Source organism: Muscardinus avellanarius (assembly GCF_963383645.1).
Source record: "Muscardinus avellanarius genome assembly, chromosome: 3".
Classification (NCBI taxonomy): Eukaryota; Metazoa; Chordata; class Mammalia; order Rodentia; family Gliridae; genus Muscardinus; species Muscardinus avellanarius.
The window spans coordinates 135,906,074-135,925,491 of record NC_137788.1 but is presented as its reverse complement, the minus strand read 5'-3'; the positions used below and the strand labels follow the sequence as shown (position 1 = coordinate 135,925,491).

The following is a 19,418-nucleotide window of genomic DNA, read 5'->3' as shown; positions in this document are numbered from 1 at the left end:
CCTCTCCCGGCGGCTGGCAACACACCTTCGATGCTCTCCTAGCCAAAGTCCCTCAACTCTTCCTCCGGCCAGGAGAGGAAGGGTGTTATTAAGTTTAAAAGGGAAGTCCCGCCCCCTTCCCGGATTTCGATTGGTCGGGGCCGGCCCCACCCCCTCCAGGCGGCGGGCTGATTGGCTGCGGGAGCGGACCGCCGCGGGCTGGAGCGGTGGGCCGCCGGGCCCCAGGTGGCAGGTGGGGCGGGCCGGTCCTCCCCGCCCGGCGGGCTCGCGTCCACACGCTGGAAGGTCCGCGCGCGGGCCAGGCGCCGCGTCCTCCCGGAGCCGGGCTGCGGAGAAGTGACCATGAAGAACCTCAGATCCTTCCTGTGGAAGCAGGACGCGCCCGGCCCCGCGTCCTCCGCCGCCGCCGCCAGCGCGGTGAGTCCCTCGGCCGCGCCCCGGGGCCCCCGCCGCGCCCCCAGCTCCCCGCGCGGACCCCGGACCCGCCTCGGGTCGGCGGCCGGAGCGCGGCGCCCCGCCGGCTGCGTGGACGGCGGGACTCTCCGCTGTGCTGTCACTGGGGAGATGGGGCTGTGAGCCGGGCCAGGGCTGGGGCGACGGTGCGAAGAGCCCGCCGAGCTTGGGTTTTGGCCCCGGAGGGAGCGGAGCCGGGAGGGGGCCCTGGACGTCCACCTGCGGGCAGCGCGGGCTGGACACTCCTCGGCTGCTGCGTGCAGCCCCGAGTGGAAGTCAGGGCCTCGCTTTAGTTGGCAGGAGAACAGGAATCTCGGGGAACAGCCTGACCACAGATGTTAGGATTTAGATAATTTGGCAGGTTAGAAGAATGGCAGTATCATCGAAATTCTGTGTTACTAAAATCAGTGTTATTTTGAAAAGTCTTGAGGAACCCGGGCGTGGTGGCGCACGCTTGTAATCCTAATATTTGGGAGGCAGAGATAGGAGGATCGCGGTTCTCAGACAGCCTCAGCTACTTAGTGAGGTCCTTTGCAACTCAGTGAGACCCTGTTTCAAAATAAAGAAGAAAAAAATTGAGCTGGGGGTGTAGCTCGGAGGTAAAATGTCCCTGGGTTCCATCCTCAGTCACACACACACACACACACACACACACACACACACACACACACACACACACACACACACAGTCTTGAGTCAAACAGAGGAAAGATAATGCTTAGACTGCCCAGTTACGTAGTGGTGGTCATTAAAAACGGACCTTTGTGATTTTACATAGATTTTACCAAAAGGCTATATGCTTTTTATGAGATTATGACTTAATCTGCATGTGCTGTTGAAGTAATTGAGATCTGTGCCTTTCCACTCCGCTATTTCTAGGATCATTTTACCTGCAAATAAAGGAAATTGTGGGAAGCTAGACTTTTAGATTCCCATTGCAAAAGATAAAAAGAAGGAATTCAGATGATATGATATTTGATATGTAATAAAACAAGAACGTGCTTTATAAGCTCATGGAAAAGAGATTCCTTTTTTGCTTTTTAAAAACCTGATAATTGGCAGAAATATGTAATAATATTGGAGGTCACCATAGTTGAGTTTAAAATTCAACCTTTTTGTAATAATTAACTGTTTTGTAAAATAGGTTGTGTTTTCAACTTTATAGAAGATACACTTTTCTCGATTTGTTAGCTATATTTCCCCCAGTATTGCTTGGTATTTACTAAAGATTTATATACCACTTGGAGATTGTATACCTTAATTTTATCCTGCTTTCTTTTCTAGAAATGGAGAGTATTTAGTTGTTACTGGTATTTTCATATGCCAGTTTGCATTTTATACATTTGGAACATGCTGTCTCTGAACTTAAACCTTTAGCACTCACTAAAACGAGCATTCTTTTGTTTTTCTCAAGTAATCTATAAAAGCTAAATACATGGTATAAAAAAAAACCTGTTGGCTTCAGAAAAAGCAAACATCCCTCAGTTGGATAAATATTAGAATGAATTATGTAAGATTTTAAAGTAAATGAGTGTGATAACTAATAAAAAAAAGCATTGAGAATAAAATGAATGCGTAAAAGTAGATTCCTTCTGCTTTTCAATCTGTATACACCATAATCTCTAATTTGGTCACATGTGTGTGTATTGTTTATTGTTATGTCTGGGTCTCTTTTTGCCTAAACATTTTTGAATAGATAACATAGCATATGGTATAATATTTGAAAGGAACAAAAATATTTACAGCAGAATATCCTTGTCTCTCATCCCTGGACTTCAGCCACCTTGCCCTATCCTCCTCAGAGGCCACTGGTGTTATTAGTTTCCTGTATGTTCCTTCAGAGAGAGATTAGTATATATAAACAAATACGAATGTAAATATTCATCCTCATAAGTGGGAGCGCACTGTATGTGGTGGTCCATATCCTGATTTTTAAAAGTTAATTGTAAATTAGGTCCATTCAGAGCTTCCCGTTCAAGTCTTCGACCGTAACATACAATGCTGTATATTTTAGGTATATACAATACAATGCTGTATATTTTAGGTGTGACTGTATGCATATGTGTGATCAATTTCTAAGTGGAATTGCTGGGTTAAAGGATAACCCAGCATTTGTAATTTTCAAGGATGTCAAATTCCCTTTCATTCATCATGCATCCAATGTATGAGAAAAATATTTTGAACTTTTGTTAAATGTTTTCAATTTTTTTTTTCTTTTGGGTACCAGGGAGAGAACCCAGGATCATTTTACCAGTGAGCTACACTTCTACCTCGTAATTTTTCTTTTTTGAACAAAGATCTTGCTAAATTGCCCAGGCTGGCCTTGAACTGTCTCAGCCTTCCAAGTAACTGGGATTAAAGTTGTGAGCCCCTGTACCTGACCTTTTCAAATTTTTTGATCTTTGCTAGACAAGATTATATCTCTGAATATTTGAGATTTGTATTTCCCTTATTATGAATTTAATTGAGCATCTTTTCATATACTTTTATTTACTTTCTGGTACTTGGGATTAATCCGAGGGCATTCTACCTCTGAGCCACACCCCCAGCTCTTAAAAAAAAAATTTTTTTAATGTTAAAACAGGGTTTTGCTAAGTTCCTGAGGGTCTTGCTAAGTTGCTGAGGCTGGCCTGGGACAGACCGTCCTCCTGTCTCAACCTTTCAAGTACTAGGATTACAGGAGTGTGCCACTGCACCCAGCAACTTCTCATACTTTTATAATCCTTTGCATCTTTTTTTTCTTGTGAACAGTTTATCCTTTATATTTTCCTATCGCATTACTTATTTTTATTAGTTTATATGTGCATCATATCAGGGAGATTTGCCCTTTTAGTATGAATAACATTAATTATTGGTAATTTGTTATGACTCTTTTAGGGTGACATTTGCTGTGCAAAAAATAAAATATATAGCATTTTATTTTGTGACTTAAATTTGTGTGATGTTTGGCCTTTTTACTCTGCAATATTGAAGGATAATAACAAAAGTTCTTTAATTTCTTGTTTTTGTTCATTTTTTTTACATTTCAATTGATACATAAAAAATTAGTTCTAGTATAAGGCAAGAGGGTATATCTTGCTTTCTTTCTCCTTCTCCCCTCTATGAATCTGTTCATTTGAATTTAAGGCATTCATGTGATTATTATGGGAGTAGACACAATTTGCTTTATACAACTTTGATTTGAGAAAAAATTTTAATGTTTATGCTATAGTTTTCTTTGTGTATGTAAACATTAGCTGAAGGAAACACATGAACAATAGATTGAGGTATGTTAGGCATATAAATATTTTATGATTTATATAGTATGTGAAATATGACATTTTAGCTTAACATGTTGAATTGTGTGCAGAAAATAAGGTCTTCAGATGGTCTGAAGATTATCATTGTTCTAAGCATGCCAGTGAGTTTTAGTTTTCAGTGAGTTCACTAAATGGGGACATGTTTATATACATATAAATAAACAGTTCACAATTATAAATGGAGAGTAAAATGCATTTGAGGTTAGTGCTTTACTAGTCGAATCTGGAGAGAGCTGCATCTATTAATCATAGATTAGAATATTTTTGTTAAATTTATTTTTAATTACTAAGTTGGAGCTTTGGAATTCCTAAAGGAATAATTAAATGACCATAAATATTATATTGGATCTATGTCAATTATATGTATATTCAATTATATATACAATTACACATGCAGTGAGATTAGGCTTGTTTCATTTTCACCTAGTTCTGTGTAGGTAAATTGAGTAATAAAATTAAGGGACTGTAAACTGGGCACCGTGGCATGCATCTGTAATCCCAGTTTTTGGGGAGGCAGAGGGAGGAGGATTGCAGGTTTGAGACCGGCCTCAGCAATTTAGCAAGACCTAAGCAATTTAGTAATAGCCTGTTTAAAAATAAAAGTAAAAAGGAGCTGGGGGTATATCTTGGAGGTAGAAAGTCTCTGGGTTTAATCCCCAGTAACACAATAATTAATTAATTGAGGGACTATATTTGCCCAGGTTCTGCAGACTAAGCAGTCATTTTGGAAGAGAGGATTTCCATTTTATTTTGTAACTGTCTTTAACATTTGTAGCAAAGTAAATTCTTGACTGTAAAAGTTGTTGCCCTTTCTGTACATTCTGTAAATGAATGGAGCAATGGATTTTATAAATCACTATGTAAATATGTTCTAAAGGGTCTTGCTAATGTTTTAGCACCCTGAAGAAATACTGCTATCTCTAAAAGAATTACAGATATAGCAACTGAAAAAAAAAATCTTCTGAAAACTTATTTTGGTTCCCATTAAGGACATTAGTTTGATGTTCAGAAAGCATAAAGGATTTAAACAGTGTTTAGTTGGGATTTTGAAATTGAATGTTTTGTGTTCTCTACTCAGGGACTTGGGTGTGTTTGGAAAGATGTTAACATTATTATCACAATGACTTTGGGGTAATGTGAATAATTAAGATCACAAATTGTTACATTCATTCTAACTCATGATACTTAATTGAGCACTGTTCACTCATTATCATTCAAGATTCCAACCTTTAATTTAAAATGCCTATCTTAATTAAAGCCTTATCTAGACAGCGTCCTATTGTTCTTCCTGAATTCTATTTCTGGTGATTCTTGAAGGAGGATTACAGTAGAGAAGCCCTCTTTGCAATTTCAACCCAACACGGCAAGTTTTCTCATATCATCATGCAGATTTGAATTGCTGGATTTTATTGTGATACCAAAATAGAGTTGCTTTGTTAGGTCTTTTGGTACATAATGAGTCTAAAAACATAAGCGATAAGTAGTTTAGGATTTTAATTACTTCTTTAATAAGGAAGAAGTAATATTGTATGTCTTTATTGCGCCTCATACACATTGTTCCAATTTAAAATTATTAGCTGAGGAATTGGACTTTGCTCAACAGTCACCTTGTTTGGTTTGGAAAACATTTGTGAAGTACATAATTTAGTCTCAAGAATGGATCAATAATTACATCCTCTTTGAAAAAAAACAGGTAATTCCAAGTTGGAAGCAAAAAAAAGTACATGAGCCTGGACTCCCTATCATGCTAGAGTACAAGGAGGCTTTCAAAGATTAGAGCTTGAAGCCAACTTGAAGAGGCCTCCACTTGGCCAAGGATGGAGCCTTTTGGTCATCGATAAGGATAACTGCAGTGGATGGAAATCTTTAATCCATGAGTTCATACTGATGATTAAAACATAAACACAATGAGTTACCTTTGGACGATGCTAGGAAGCTGATGCATTCTTTTAAGCTCTGGAAAATGAAGGGACGTAATGAAGCATTTGTCTTGCTTTCCTATGTGAGTTGTACCTCAGGGGAACAGATAGTTGCTATACAAGTTTCTCTTGTATAAAAGGCATTTGGTCCTAGCTGATAGATAAAGAAAGGATGATGATTCGTATATTACACATCCTATTCCGGTTAATAAATAGGGGGCAATAGAATTTGTATATTATGATTTTACAGCTTCTCGTAAATTAGTGGATTTAAAGTCTAGACAGTGATCGTCAGAGGCTGCTAAAGTCTCAAGAAAGATAGCAGACATCATTTATATCCTGGTAGATATATTTATTAATACTTATTAGTAGGCTTGCCAAAAGAATGATGCCTGAATAGGACAACTCTTTTCATATAACCACCATTTTATATAAAATATAGAGGACAGAGGAATGCAGGAATATAGCCAGCAAAATTTCGATGTGGCAGAGTCTAAGGAAAAGATAACCTGGATTTCTTCAAAAATGTAAGAAAATAAAAAAAATATGGAGGAGAAATTTAGAGATGATAAGAGATTGAAAGATATTAATCAATTGCAATGATAGACTTTATTTAGACCCCATAAAATAGTTGTAAAAAATGAAAGTTTATGCGACAGTTAAAGAAATGGAATACTTGATTATATGGAATTATTTATGTTATATTTATAAAGATTCTTCATCTTTCAGAGAAATATTTAAAGTGCATTTACAGATGAAATAATAGGAATTCTTGGATTTGTTTCAAAATATTCTGATGGTGGGTGGATGGGGATGGTGAAGAGGGTTATAGTTAAAATAGGATTGGTAAGCCAGGCGTGGTGGCGCACGCTTGTAATCACAGCATTCGGGAGGCTGAGACAGGAGGATCTGGGTTTGCAGCCAATCTCAGCTACTTAGTGAGGACCTTTGCAACTCAGTGAGACCCTGTTTCAAAATAAAGAATAAGAACAGGACTGGAGGTGTTGGTGTCCTTTGGAGGTAGAATGCTCCTGGGTTCAGTCCCCAGGACCCCCCCCCCCACACACACACAGGATTGGTCATGAGTTAATTGTAATTGGGTGGCTCATTATACTATTTATTTATATGTTGCTATTTAATTTAGCTTATGTCCTAAAATTGTTGTAATAAGAAAGATGTAGTCACAGCCTTCAAGAATTTCAAGAGAGCTAGACATAAAACAACGATAGAAGCCAAAACAGAGGTCTGTATAAAGTGTTATGGGAGCATAGATGTTTAGGGTACAGACAGGGGAAAGGTTTCAGCCTGGGCCAGAAAGACAACTGTGAAACCACATAGCCCACTAAAGGAGCACAAGATCTGGGAAGTAACTCTGATTCTGTGGTAGGGGATGGTATTGAACGTAAAATGAATTGTCACCTAAGAATCTCCATGGAAGTAAGGAGACTGTAGCTTGGGGATTATAATCAGGGAAGGTTTTCAGTTTATTGATTTTTTTCATTTTGAGTTAAAATTTTGAATTACTTGACAAATTTAAACTATCGTTTAGTGAGATTCTGGAGTCACTAGTTTCATCTTTAGAAGTTACAGTAAAAGCAAATTAGCTTCACCCTTTCTGTTCTCCCTTCTCCCTTCTCCCTAGACTTAGAAAAATTTTGTTATTAGCAGCTATGTTTAACTTACTTTTGGGACCTCAGTGGCAAAATATAGATACAGGAATACTAAATTTCAACATTATAATGCATGTATTCTGTTTCTGTTTCATTTCTGTCATATGGAATTCTTTACTATCCTATTATAGTTATGCAAACATTTGCCCTGCCATCTAAGGGGTGTACCAAATTGTTGAAATTTCTACCTGCGTGAGCTTTTTCTCTTCTTTCCTTTCCTTTTCTTTTCTTTTCTTTTTTAAACAAGAGCAAAGACTGATTCCTATAGGGAATCTGTCTAAAAATGTATGGCTGAAATGCACTTTCTGAAATTATAAACAGAGTAATAGGATAGTATACTCAGATTGCCTTATTTCCCTAAATTAGAAAACAAAAATTTCCTATGGTTTTTACGTATTTAGACGATGTATTCATCTCTTCCAAATTTAAAATTATAGCACAGAAAGCACAAGTAAATTGGATTGTTGGTAATAACAAAACCAGTTTTGTCTGTTGGCCTTGTTTTATTCTCAGAAATCCTAAATATTAACATTGATTAATTTATTTGCAAATGGTAACATCTCCAAATGTGTGCACAAGATGAACGGATGTTTGAGTGATTAAAGGCTCCAGCAAAGGGTGGGCTGTGATGAGTGGTAATTATATAATCAAAGCTGGCCTGGCAAGTGCTCTTAAGAAAGAACAGGAGGATGACTTGACCAGTTAAAATAAAAGGCTGTCTATTGTTTAAAAAAACTTTTTGGGGCTGGGATTGTAGCTCAGTGGTAAAGTGCTTGCCTTGAATATGTAAAACCCTGGTTTCTATCTCCAGCACTGCTAACAAGCAACCTCTGTCCTATATAAATCTTACATGCTCATTGTAGAAAACAATATATTCAAAAACAAAACAAGTCACCCGTAGTGTCATTCACTTTACCATAACCCACTGGTTATGCTTGATTTAAAGATGTCACAGCAGGGTGTGGTGGTGCATGCCTGCAATCCCAGTACTTGGGAGGCTGAGACAGGAGGATCTTAAGTTACTGGTCAGGCTCAGCTACTTAGTGAGACCCTGTTTTTTTTTTTTTTTTTTTTTTTTTTTAAAGGCTTGGAAGTGCAGCACAGAGGTAGAATGTCCCTGGGTTGAACCCCCAGTACTACACAGTAAATAAACAAATGAATAGATGAATAAATATAGATTTTTATACTGCTTCTTTGTTATTCAATTAGCATCTATTTACCTTACACCACAGTAAGGATATATGTTCAAATTTTGAATCATATTTTATTCTTTTTTTTTTAGGTACTGGGGATTGAATCAGGGGCATTCTACCTCTGAGCTAGACCCTCAGCCCTATTTTTTATTTATTGTGAAACAGGGTCCCACTAAGTAGCTGAGGCTGGCGGCAAATCTGTGATCCTCCTGTCTCAGCCTCCCAAGTACTGGGAGTACAAATGTGCACCACCATGCCCGGAAAATCATATTTTATTCTAATAAGCATTCTTAAAAGTTATAGTAATAGGAAATGACTTGAGCAGACACAGATGTCCCACCAGGAGTACTCAGTAAATACTAGTGAACTATTTAAGAAATTGTTCATAAGAAATCTAAGTGCCACTAGCCAATACCCACTGAGCATGTATGTCCCAGGCTTTGCTCCCAGTGATTTATGGTAACTCAGACCTCACAGCCACCCTAGGGAGTGGGTATTACTGCCATCATTTCAGATGCTATTTAAATAATTTACCTGCCCAAGATGCCATAGCTGTTTCTTTAGTGGGAAGCTAGGCAGCTTGGCTCTGGAACCTATGTCCTTACCCTTCTGAACTGATACAGTCTCAAATTTAAAGCTAGGGGATTTGTACCTCAAACCGTAGTAAAAATAGGGTGCGAGGTGTTAAATGGGAAAGATGTCTTTTTATGGGAAGCCTCAAAACCAATTTGTATTCCCAATGTGTATTATGAAATTGCTGCGTTCCACACAGCCTTTCAGTAAGCAATAGAGTTTAAGCATATTTGTCAACTTGAAAGGAAATAAATGCATTACTGTTTTTATCTGTGTTTTTTATTTCTAAGACGTGTGAATATATTTTCATGATTGTTAGCTACTTAGGAATTTTTTGTTCATGTTCTTTGATCATTTTTTCTACTGATGATTCATTTACATTCATCAGTACGAGCCATACATCTTCATTTGTGTTGCTCGGCTGGTCATAACTTTGAGAACGGTATGTACCTTTCCCTATAGAGTGTTTCTGTCATCTTCCGCTATATTTCAGTCACTTTGTGTTCTATGTACTTAATTTTGTGATAATTGTTACATTAAGGTTTTTGGTTATTTTATGTTCATTGTAAAAGTCTCTAGTTTGTCCCATTACAACTTTTGTCTTGAATTTTTCCTTGTTCAATATCAATTCTTTCACATTGTCCCTTCTGCCTTTTATTTGTGTATACCCAGTATACTTGTGCTTACCTAGTATATTATCCTACCATCCTTGGTTTTAGCATTAGCTATCAGAAAGATGTATGAATGAAGTAGATAAAGTCGTCCTGAAGAACCAAAAAAACTAAAAATTGTCTGGATTACTCTTTGGAGGGGTGTGTGTGTGTGTGTGTGTGTGTGTGTGTGTGTGTGTGTCCAGGGTCACAAAAGATATGCATTTTTTAGATGATATTACTAGTCACTTTTATAAGTTGTCAAGATTTGACATTACCTCTGTAGTAAGGCTTTCCCTTTTTAATCTTGGTGACGTTGTTAATTTTCTTCTTACCAGATTGTGACCTATTCACTCCCACCACCCAGAACCACGAGAGTGAGCATATGTAGACACATACATTCATGCGTCATGCCTTTTTTTGGTGAGGGTGGGTATCAAGCCTTCCCATGCTAGACAAACAAGTATTCTACCTCTCATCTCTCTCCCTAGCCTCTACTTTATGCTTTCCAAATTAAAGAAGTAAAAAAGTGTCCTTTCGGCTTGTTTTTGTTATTTCGTCTGCAGGGTACCTACTCTGTGCAGAGGCTGGGGTACTTGGCAGTGGGTCTCCAGCAGGGAAGCCTTGCGGGTGTGGTCCTGAAGGGGGCGTACTCTGATCTTCTACTGTGTACAAGAGGAGCAGCCACAAGCACTTTCTGGTTGACATGTGTGAGGTCTTTTAATTGAGAAATTGTTTTTCTTAGGATTCATTCATCATTTTTAATGGGTAGATTTTATTTAAAGAAATAACATACTTTCAAAAAGCTGTATGAAATAAAAGCTACCTACAACCTTGGCGGTAGATAAGTAGGTAAATGAAGCAAATAAAATGCCTTCTTCTCAGTTTAGAAAAAGCAAACTAAGCCAAAGGATGGGCACCCACAGCTCTTGAAGCCATAATTTGAGCAGTATAAAGGGCGGGGTAGCATGCCCACGCGGTGGGTCAAACTCTGCAGCCAGTGACTTGGGCTTGAGTCTTGCCAGTCCTGGTGACCATTTTGATGACCTCGGGCAAGTGCTTAAATCTGTTTGTTTTTTCATTTGGAAAATGAGATGAGTAGTTGTACTTTGTGGAGTAGTTATAAGCATTATATGATTTAAGACATAATTAGGGCAAGTTATTTGTTAGCATTGTGCCTTTCCTATGTTAACTCAGTAAGGTTTAGTTCTTAATTACTAGCTGAAACAACTCACCGGAGGTCACCATTGCTGACTGCTGTCATCCTGATTTTTTCCTTCCCAATGAATATAAGCTCCTACAGACTTTAATGTAACTTAGATCTTCCAGAGGTAATCTGCTCCAGCCTCTTGCCCTGAGGGAGGTAACTGGTGCCTCTGTTTTTCAATTGTGAAAAATATTTCTTGAGGACTCTTTTAGGCCGAGCACTGCAAGATGAAGACAGTAGGCTCGCAGTCTGATGGTGGGGCGCCACGAGTAGATAACGTAAAGTTGTAAGTGCTGTGATCGAGTAATGTGCAAGGTACCGATCCAGTGCAGAGCTGAGTGGCGAGTCAGCGATAGAGGTACCTCGAAAAGGAAGTCTCACTGACTGCTTCGTCTTTTATGACTTGCGGTGAGATTCATATAACAAAATTAATCATTTTAAAGTGAAAGTCTGGTGGTGTTTAGTATATAGTTACAGTGAAGTATATAGTTACCGTGAAGTATAAATACACCTGTTTCTACTTCCCAAACCTTCCCATCACCACAGAGGGAAACTGTGTACTTATTAAACAGCTGCTTTCCTCCTACCTTTTCCCCTCTCCCCTGGCAACCACAGTCTGCAGAGTAAGCACCCCAAGGTTAATGAGAAGCTGTGGGAATAATCCAGGAAAGAAATCGCTATCAGAGAGAAAAGCAAATGCATAGACAAGAGAAATACAGAGTTGGAGAAAGAGACAGTTGGATTGCCAGCTTAGCTTGAGTAGCTCCTAGAAATAGGCAAGGGTTGAAGAATCTTAAAATATGCCATCTGTCTGTCTGTCTGTCTGTCTCTCTATCTCTATGTGTATGTGTGTGTGTTACTAGGAATTGAACCAGGGGGTTAAACATCTGAGCTACACCCTTGCTGAGTTGCTGAGGCTTTCCTTGAACCTGTGATGCTCCTGTCTCAGCCTTCCAAGTCCCGAGATTACCAGTGTGCGCCATCACACCCAACTAAAATATACCATTTTAAAAGGTTGGATTTTGTCTATGGATACAGAGGTGGGGAAACATGTGATCAGATGTATTTCTGATGGATTACTGTGGGAGCTCTGCCTAGACTTGAAGGGATCAAGCTTGAAACAGGTGGATCTGTTATGACGCTACTACAGTGGAGTATAGGCAAAAATTAGTGGCGGCCTGAGTCACAGAGTGCTGAACTGATGGGGAGAAGGGCACCTGGCACCCAGAGAAGGTGTAACTTGCCAGTCACCCAGTGAACAGACAGATGGTCAGAGCCCTTGCTCAGTGGCCCTTTATGATCCCCACAAAGTACCCAGGTAGTTACGTTTTAAGAGAGAATGCTACGTCTGTCTTCCTCTACATTAGCACCTTGCTTTTAAAATGCACTTATTTATATTCAGTTTGGGTGAACAGCTCAGTGTCCTGATAATATATAAAAAATATTTTGCAGTTTAACACTATGCTAATTATCATTATAGGTATAGGTTTTTAGCAGATATATAATTCAGTTTCTTTAACACCATCCTCAGTAGCGTGCGCACACACACATACACATAGTCAGCATATATTCTTTAAGTATTTATTTTATGCTAGGCACTGTGTAGCCTGTGGAATATAAACAAAATGTACATGAATTTTTTTCTTTTCTGTGGTACTGGTAATCACTGGAGCATTCTACTTCTGAGCTGTATTCTTGACCTTTTAAAATTTTTTTTGTTTTGAAACAAGTTGCTGAGTTTTTATTTTTTGTTTTGAAATAAATCTCTTTACATTGCTGAGGCTACCCTCAAACCTGCAATCCTCCTGTGTCAGCTTCATAAGTACTGGGATTACAGGTGTGTGCTAAATGCCCAGCCTGTGCATCTATCGGTTTCCAAGACTTTTTTTTTTTTTTTTTGGTCTTAACACTTTTAATGCATGCCCCCATTTTCTTCTGTCATTCTTGGGAATTGTTATCCAGCCTCTTGCAGACTGCTCATCTTGGATCTAGTGTCCTTCCTGCTTTCCTTTTATTCTTCCCCTCACCTCCCTCCTTTCTCCCCTCTCCTTTCCCCTCCCCTCCTCTCCTTTCCCCTCCCTTCCCCTCCCTTCCTTCCTTCCTTCCTTCCTTCCTTCCTTCCTTCCTTCCTTCCTTCCTTCCGAATGGAGACTTTTATACCCAAGCCAGCCAGCTGAATCTCCATACTTTAAGACCGACCAGCCTAATCCCAAGGTTGTATCTTAGTCCTAGTTTTCCTTTATGATTGGTAGGTAGAGTAGCCTGGATATGACCTTTGACCCCTTTAATTCCTCTAATTTTGATACCTAGAATTAGATGGATTTGTTCTATAAAATTGTCACTGATTCAAAGATTTGTTTTTGTTTTTTGCTTCTGGCTTTCCCAGGCATTATAATTTAGCACTAAAGTGGCATTCACCTTTATTTCGTGTGTGTGTGTGTGTGTGTGTGTGTGTGTGTGTGTGTGTGTTACTTGGCTTGAACCCAGGGGCATTCCACCTCTGAGCTATTAACCTCCCAGCCCTTTTGATTTTTTGTTTTGAAATAGGGTCTTATTAGGTTGCTGAGTCTCCTTATGTTGCTGAGGCTGTCCTTGAACTTGCGATCCTCCTGTCTCGCCCTCTCAAGTGCTGGGGTTATTAGTGTGTGCTACCATGCCCAGCTATTTCTACTTCCATGCTTCATTCTTCCCCAAATGTTCAACCTTTTGTTATGACTAGAAAAATTGGCAAATAAGTAAGTAAATAAGTCAAGTGATTGCAAAAATCTCTTTTTTTTTTTAACAAGGAAAAGCTTCAGTACCCTTTTTGTTTTAAATGACATTAAAATTTATATAATTTTACTTCCCTTACACTTTTTAAAATAAAATTTTATTTTTACATTTTATTTTTTAATGTGTTTGTATGTTAGATTTTAGAGCTTTAGGATGGGAAAAAACTTAAGTTTTCTAATCCATTGGCTAGATGGCCTTGAAGCTTACAGGATGAGAGATACATTTACTTTTGTGAGCCAGAGTTGTAGTAGGTAGACTTCTAGAAATGACCTGTTGTGATTTTTTTTTTATCTTGATCCCCAGGATTTTGAATATGATGAGAAAATAAGCTCTTGGTTATGCTAATTAGTGGCAACCAAGATTTTGCAAATGAAATGGAGGTTCCTAATCACTTGACTTTGAGTTAGCCAAAAGGGAGATTATCCAGGTATGTCTACTCTGATCACAGTGGTCCTTTAAAAAGCAGAGATTTTTTTTTTTTTTTTTTTGACTGGAAGCAGACCTGCCAGTTGGAGAGATTTGAAGGACTTGTTGGATTGTTGCTGACTGAAATGGATGGGTGGCCTTCTGCAGCTAAGAGAACCCCCTGGCTCACAATCAGCAAGAAAGCAGGGACCTTAGTTTTACAACTGCAGGGATTTGCCTTTTGCTGAGCACCTGAATGACCTGGAAGCAGATTCTCCTCTGTATCAGAGCCCGGCCTGGCTGGCACCTTGACTTTGGCCTTGAGAATCTAGATCCTAAGAGTAAGGCTGTGATGCAGGGAATGAGGCAGGCAGGCCAAGTAAAAAGCGAGAGGCACTTTATTCTGCACTCCCAGGCGAGGTTCCCTGGCTCTGCAATGGCAGTGTAAGTCCCTACTCCTGATTGTCCTCAGCGGCAGTTCCCGGCTTCTCTGCCGCAAACCACAGCTGTGGCAGAGATGGTCTCTGCTGCAAGGCTCCGGACCTAGGCTGGTTGGGGAGATGTCCCCTCCACCCTCAGGTTCTCTGTCCATTCATAGGCCTGACCAAATGACTGGGACGCTGGTCCTTTGCTCTTGCCTATTGGCCCCAAGGATTAGACATGGGAAATCTAAATTCTAAGCCAGATCCATGGGTTTATGAGGGATGCTAGGTAGCAGGGGAGTTGCCTGGGAGTTAATGGGTAGGTGAATTTGCTGTCAATACCCATAACCAAGACCGTGGAGGGAAAAAAAAGGCCCTGAAAAGGAGGGCAGGACAGACTAGGTAGCATCTCTGTTAATCAAGAAGGAAATTGGCTTACCCGCTACCTTGAGCATTACCCTGGGCTCTTGAGGGTGATGGGGGTTGTCGAGTCTTGGCTCCATCAATCTTCAGCTAATCAACAGTGGGCCTGATGGAAGGGTGGTCCCCCCATGCTGAGATGCAGGAGGCCCACCGCTTTTCCAGGGGCGGTCACTCTTCCAGGGTCTACTCCAGCTGCACGCCGGGCAAGGTGCCGTTGGGGCTCGGGGTCCAGGGCACTCTTTCCCAATGCTGTTCTTCAGTGGAGTTAAAGCCGCTACCGGGTGGTGTACATTTGATTGTTGCGACCTCGCCGTGCACAGGCTCTCTGGAGTCTCACTTGGCTGTCACCAGCTGCAGGGCTGAACCAAGGCTCAAGCTTGCAGATTTACCTTCTGACAGAGATGGGCCTCTTCTTCATATTCTGCTTGCTTCTCTCGGTGTTAAAACCTTAAATGCCATATTCACCAGGTCTCAGATTAGGGTCTGAGGGCCATTCTCAGAATTTTAATTTTTTCCGGATGTCTGGGACGGATTGTATAGGACAGGAGCTCTGGCCAGAGACGCAGGATGTGGTGAGGACCTCCATTAAGGAAGACTGTGGGGTTTTCATCTGGGCTCTGAATGATTTCCCTCAATTTGTCAAAGTTAGCAGCTTTTTGGGAGACCGCCTACATGCCTGAGAAAGAGAGTGGAATTCCTTAATGAAATGGCTGGGGTTAGAGGAGAAGGAACCAAGTCGGTTTTCAATCTGAGAGAGGTCTAGCAGAGAAAAAGGAGCATGAACCTGGACCACCCGTTTGTGCCAGCGATCTCAGGAAGGGGGCAGAGAGGGGAGGGGTCCTGAGTTACAAGGAAGGAGAGAGGGGAGGGCACCGAGGCCTTCCCGGAAGACAAGGCGGGGTACTCCTCCCAGGTTTTGGAACCAAATGTAAAGTTGCTAGCAGGGCCAAGTAAAAAGCAAGTGGCACTTTATTCTGCACTCCTGGGCGCCCTTCACTGGCCCCATCTTTGGACTGGTGAACCTCTACCGGTAGTGCAGAATAAAGCACCCTTTGCTTTTTACCTCATTCCCTGCATAGCAACTTTACACTAAGTAGGGAATACAGCCTGTACTTCTGAACTTACTACAAATAGTAAGCCGGGTGTGGTGGCGCACGCTTGTAATCCCAGCATTTGGGAGGCTGAGACCTGGAGGATCGCGGTTTGAGGACAGCCTCAGCTACTTAGTGAGGCCCTCTGCAACTCAGTGAGACCCGGTTTCAAAATAAAGAATAAAAAATAGGGCAGGGGGTGTAGCTCGGAGGTTAAATGCCCCTGGGTTCCATCCCCAGACCCGCAAAAAAACAAAACAAAACAAAACAAAACAAAACAAAAAAAACAAATAGTTGCTTTGCTTTAAACCTCTAAATTTGTAACTATTTGTTATATAGCAACAGAAAACTAATATGCAAGACCATTTTGAAACTATATGAAGAAATTCTATTAAGGAATGGAAATCTTATATGTGAAAGAAATCACAATAAAAAATACAGGTGCAACCTGGTAACAGTCAAACAAAACATTCTGATATAAAAAGACTTGCAGGGAATATACAAAATGATTATAGTAAAAAGGTGTGGTAGAATTACAGAGTTTAGGATTTTCCATTTCTTTGTTATGATATTACTTTTAAACATTTAAATAGATTTGTATTGTATAATATAATAAACATGTTTGTGTAAAAATATGAGCTTAATTTTTTTGAGAATTTATTAATGGGAACATAAGTGAAGTAAAGGTAATAAACTGAAAACACTGCACATCTTAACATTGGAATTCACCGAGGAAATAGCATTTGGGTTTGCTGTCCTTTGTTGATGAGTGAATGTGCAGGCTTGCACATTATTTTTGAAAAGAGAACATGTGGACAGGTAAAAGGTGGCAGTTGGAGAGGTAGATTTCAAGTTGGTGTATGGCCTTTAAAGTAAAGATATGAAAGGACGTGTGAGTGTTATTACTTATAGGCCCTTTAGGTAATTTAGCCTTGAGAGAGCTTGCAATAGTAAGGGGTCCTATAAGTGAAGCTTTATTGATCAGAACCTTTTTTGTATATACATTGAAAAAATAGAACAGCAGGTTTCCTAATTGTTTAGATCTAATTGCATTCCTGCTGTTGAACTGTTTTGATATAATGGGACAGGGTGAGTCAAGAGAGAGGAAGGAACTACATTTAGGACCTATTATAAACACTCTTGGGCGTGGTGGTGTGTTTGTGTGTACGCCTGTGAAAATACAGTGTCTCATTTAATGTGATGAGGCCATGATGTAGCTTTTGTTGTTGTTTCTAACTTGAAAGATCAACTTTGCTGTGACTGATCCTGACTTGTTAGAATTAAAGATACTTTTTATAGAAGACAATTAGGAAAGGAGTACTGTCGCAATGTGAAGATGAAGTCAGTCCTAGTATAGTTCTTTTTCCCATGGGACTGACTTACTAGTTCTCATATTCCTAACTACATAGTATATACTATTGATTTTCAGTGTTCCTGGGTGCTAACACTGATTTAATTAAATAGCAAGGATGGGAAATATGATTGAAATGGCAACATTTCCATTGACAGTCTGAATACATGTGATTACAAATTTATAAACCATTTTGAAACACAAGGCCAATAACTTTATAAAGGACAGAGTTTTGTAAACTCCCTGAAATGCCAGACTTCTACCTTTACAATTCCAAAACCTCAGCAAGTCTCCCGGCCGGACGCTCTAGGTGACCCTTGCTGCCAGACTCCCTGTTCTCTGATACCATGGCTTCAGCGCACAGATGGGCAGGCCCTGTGGTCCTCTGAAGGAATGCAGAGATGATGGTGAGTAAGGTGTAAGTGCTGAGGCTGAGTATACGACAGATCTTGGCTGCAGACGTCGGGTCGCTGTGTTACTTGCCTGCTTGTTAAGTGCAGTTGGGCTGCTTTGGCATGAGATATAAGCTCCAGGCTTTTGCCTCATTGTCTGGTCCTGAGAGTGAGCTCTTCCTTATATTTTCCATCCTGTGCTCCTTACCCCCCTCACCGGAGTCTCAGACTGTTCACTGGTGCATCACTGGTTGGCGAGTCTTTTCTATAAAGTAGAAACTATTTTTTTTCTTGCTGAGAGACATTGGTTCATATGACTTTACTTGGCCAGTGCTGTCATAGATTTGTATATGATCCTTAGAGCATATTTGGTTTACGAAGATGCACAGTATTTCTTACACGTTTTTATTTCTACATAATGTTGCAAGAACATAAGTATTGTGAAAATAGTTTATATTAATAAATCTAAACCTATGCTAGTCTTGGCAGCTTGCTGGCTACTGGTTGTTCCTGCTAACCTCAACTGATAGTCAACCATCAGATTTGGAAAGAGGCCGTCCTAGACCGGCCAGCCAGAAGCCAGCTTACCAGTCGATTGTAGGGCTGTAGACACGTGTGTCAATGCATAGGCCTAGTGGAGATTTGAGTCTGGCCCAGCTCGGCACAACTGCCCAGTAGTCTCATGAGCAATAATAGATGATAGCTCTTTTAATCACTGTTTGGGCTTTACAATATTAGATAATTGATTAATTGTGACATAGTAATGATTTTTAAATGAATGTTTCTGTTCCTTCCTATAGTAATAATATCAAATAGCACAAAAGGCATGTTAAAGGACCTTGAGATGAGGTTTCATTTTTGTCTTCATATTTCAGAGGTCAGTGAGATTGAAATGAGCAAAGGGAGAACATGGAATGACCATATCAGTGATCGCCTGGGGGGCCCAGGTCATGTATGGGTAAGGGCTTTGGTTAATGTTTGGATTCCAACCTAATGAATCCAGGTCAACTTAAAAAGACCATACAATTTGAGTATTTGAGTCTGATTGCTTCCTAATTATTAGATTTAGGCTACACATTTATGGCAAGAATACTAACTACTAGAGGCTTTTAAACAAAGGAGTGACAAGATCTGACTTAGGTTTAAAAGAAATATTCTGAGCCAGGCATGGTGGAGCACACTTGTAATCCCAATACTTGGGGGGATGAGATGGCGGATCACAGGTTTGTGACCAGCCTCAGCAACTTAGGCCCTCTGCAACTTAGTGAGACTCTATTTCAAAAATATAAAATAATAGGGCTGGGGGGAGGTGTAGCTCGGAGGTGGAATACTCCTGAGTTCAATCCCCAGTACCACCAAAAAACAAAAACAAAGAAATATATATATTCTTAATATGTGGAGAATAAAACTTTAGGAGGATGCAAGGGTGGAAACAGAAGCAACTAGGCCAATTAATAGATAAATAATCCACAATGTAAAAATTAGAAAAAAGGTAACAATTTTATTGCCACTAATTAATATAAGTTAATTTTATCCTAGGCTATTTAAGTTTTATTTAAGTTTTCATATACTCTAATATGAGAAATAATGAAAATTTA

General features: G+C 39.9%; 1 protein-coding gene across 1 annotated transcript in view; it reads left to right on the top strand.

Moving 5' to 3' along the window:
• Positions 1 to 342: 342 nt before the first annotated feature.
• The window catches only part of UACA (uveal autoantigen with coiled-coil domains and ankyrin repeats), a gene marked incomplete at both ends in the record, with an annotated part of 98,662 nt that continues 79,586 nt past the window's right edge, over positions 343 to 19,418 (top strand). Inside the window, one exon of the mRNA XM_080690419.1 lies at positions 343 to 417. Coding sequence (XP_080546545.1) covers positions 343 to 417 — 75 coding nt within the window. The remainder of the gene's footprint in view (positions 418 to 19,418) is intronic.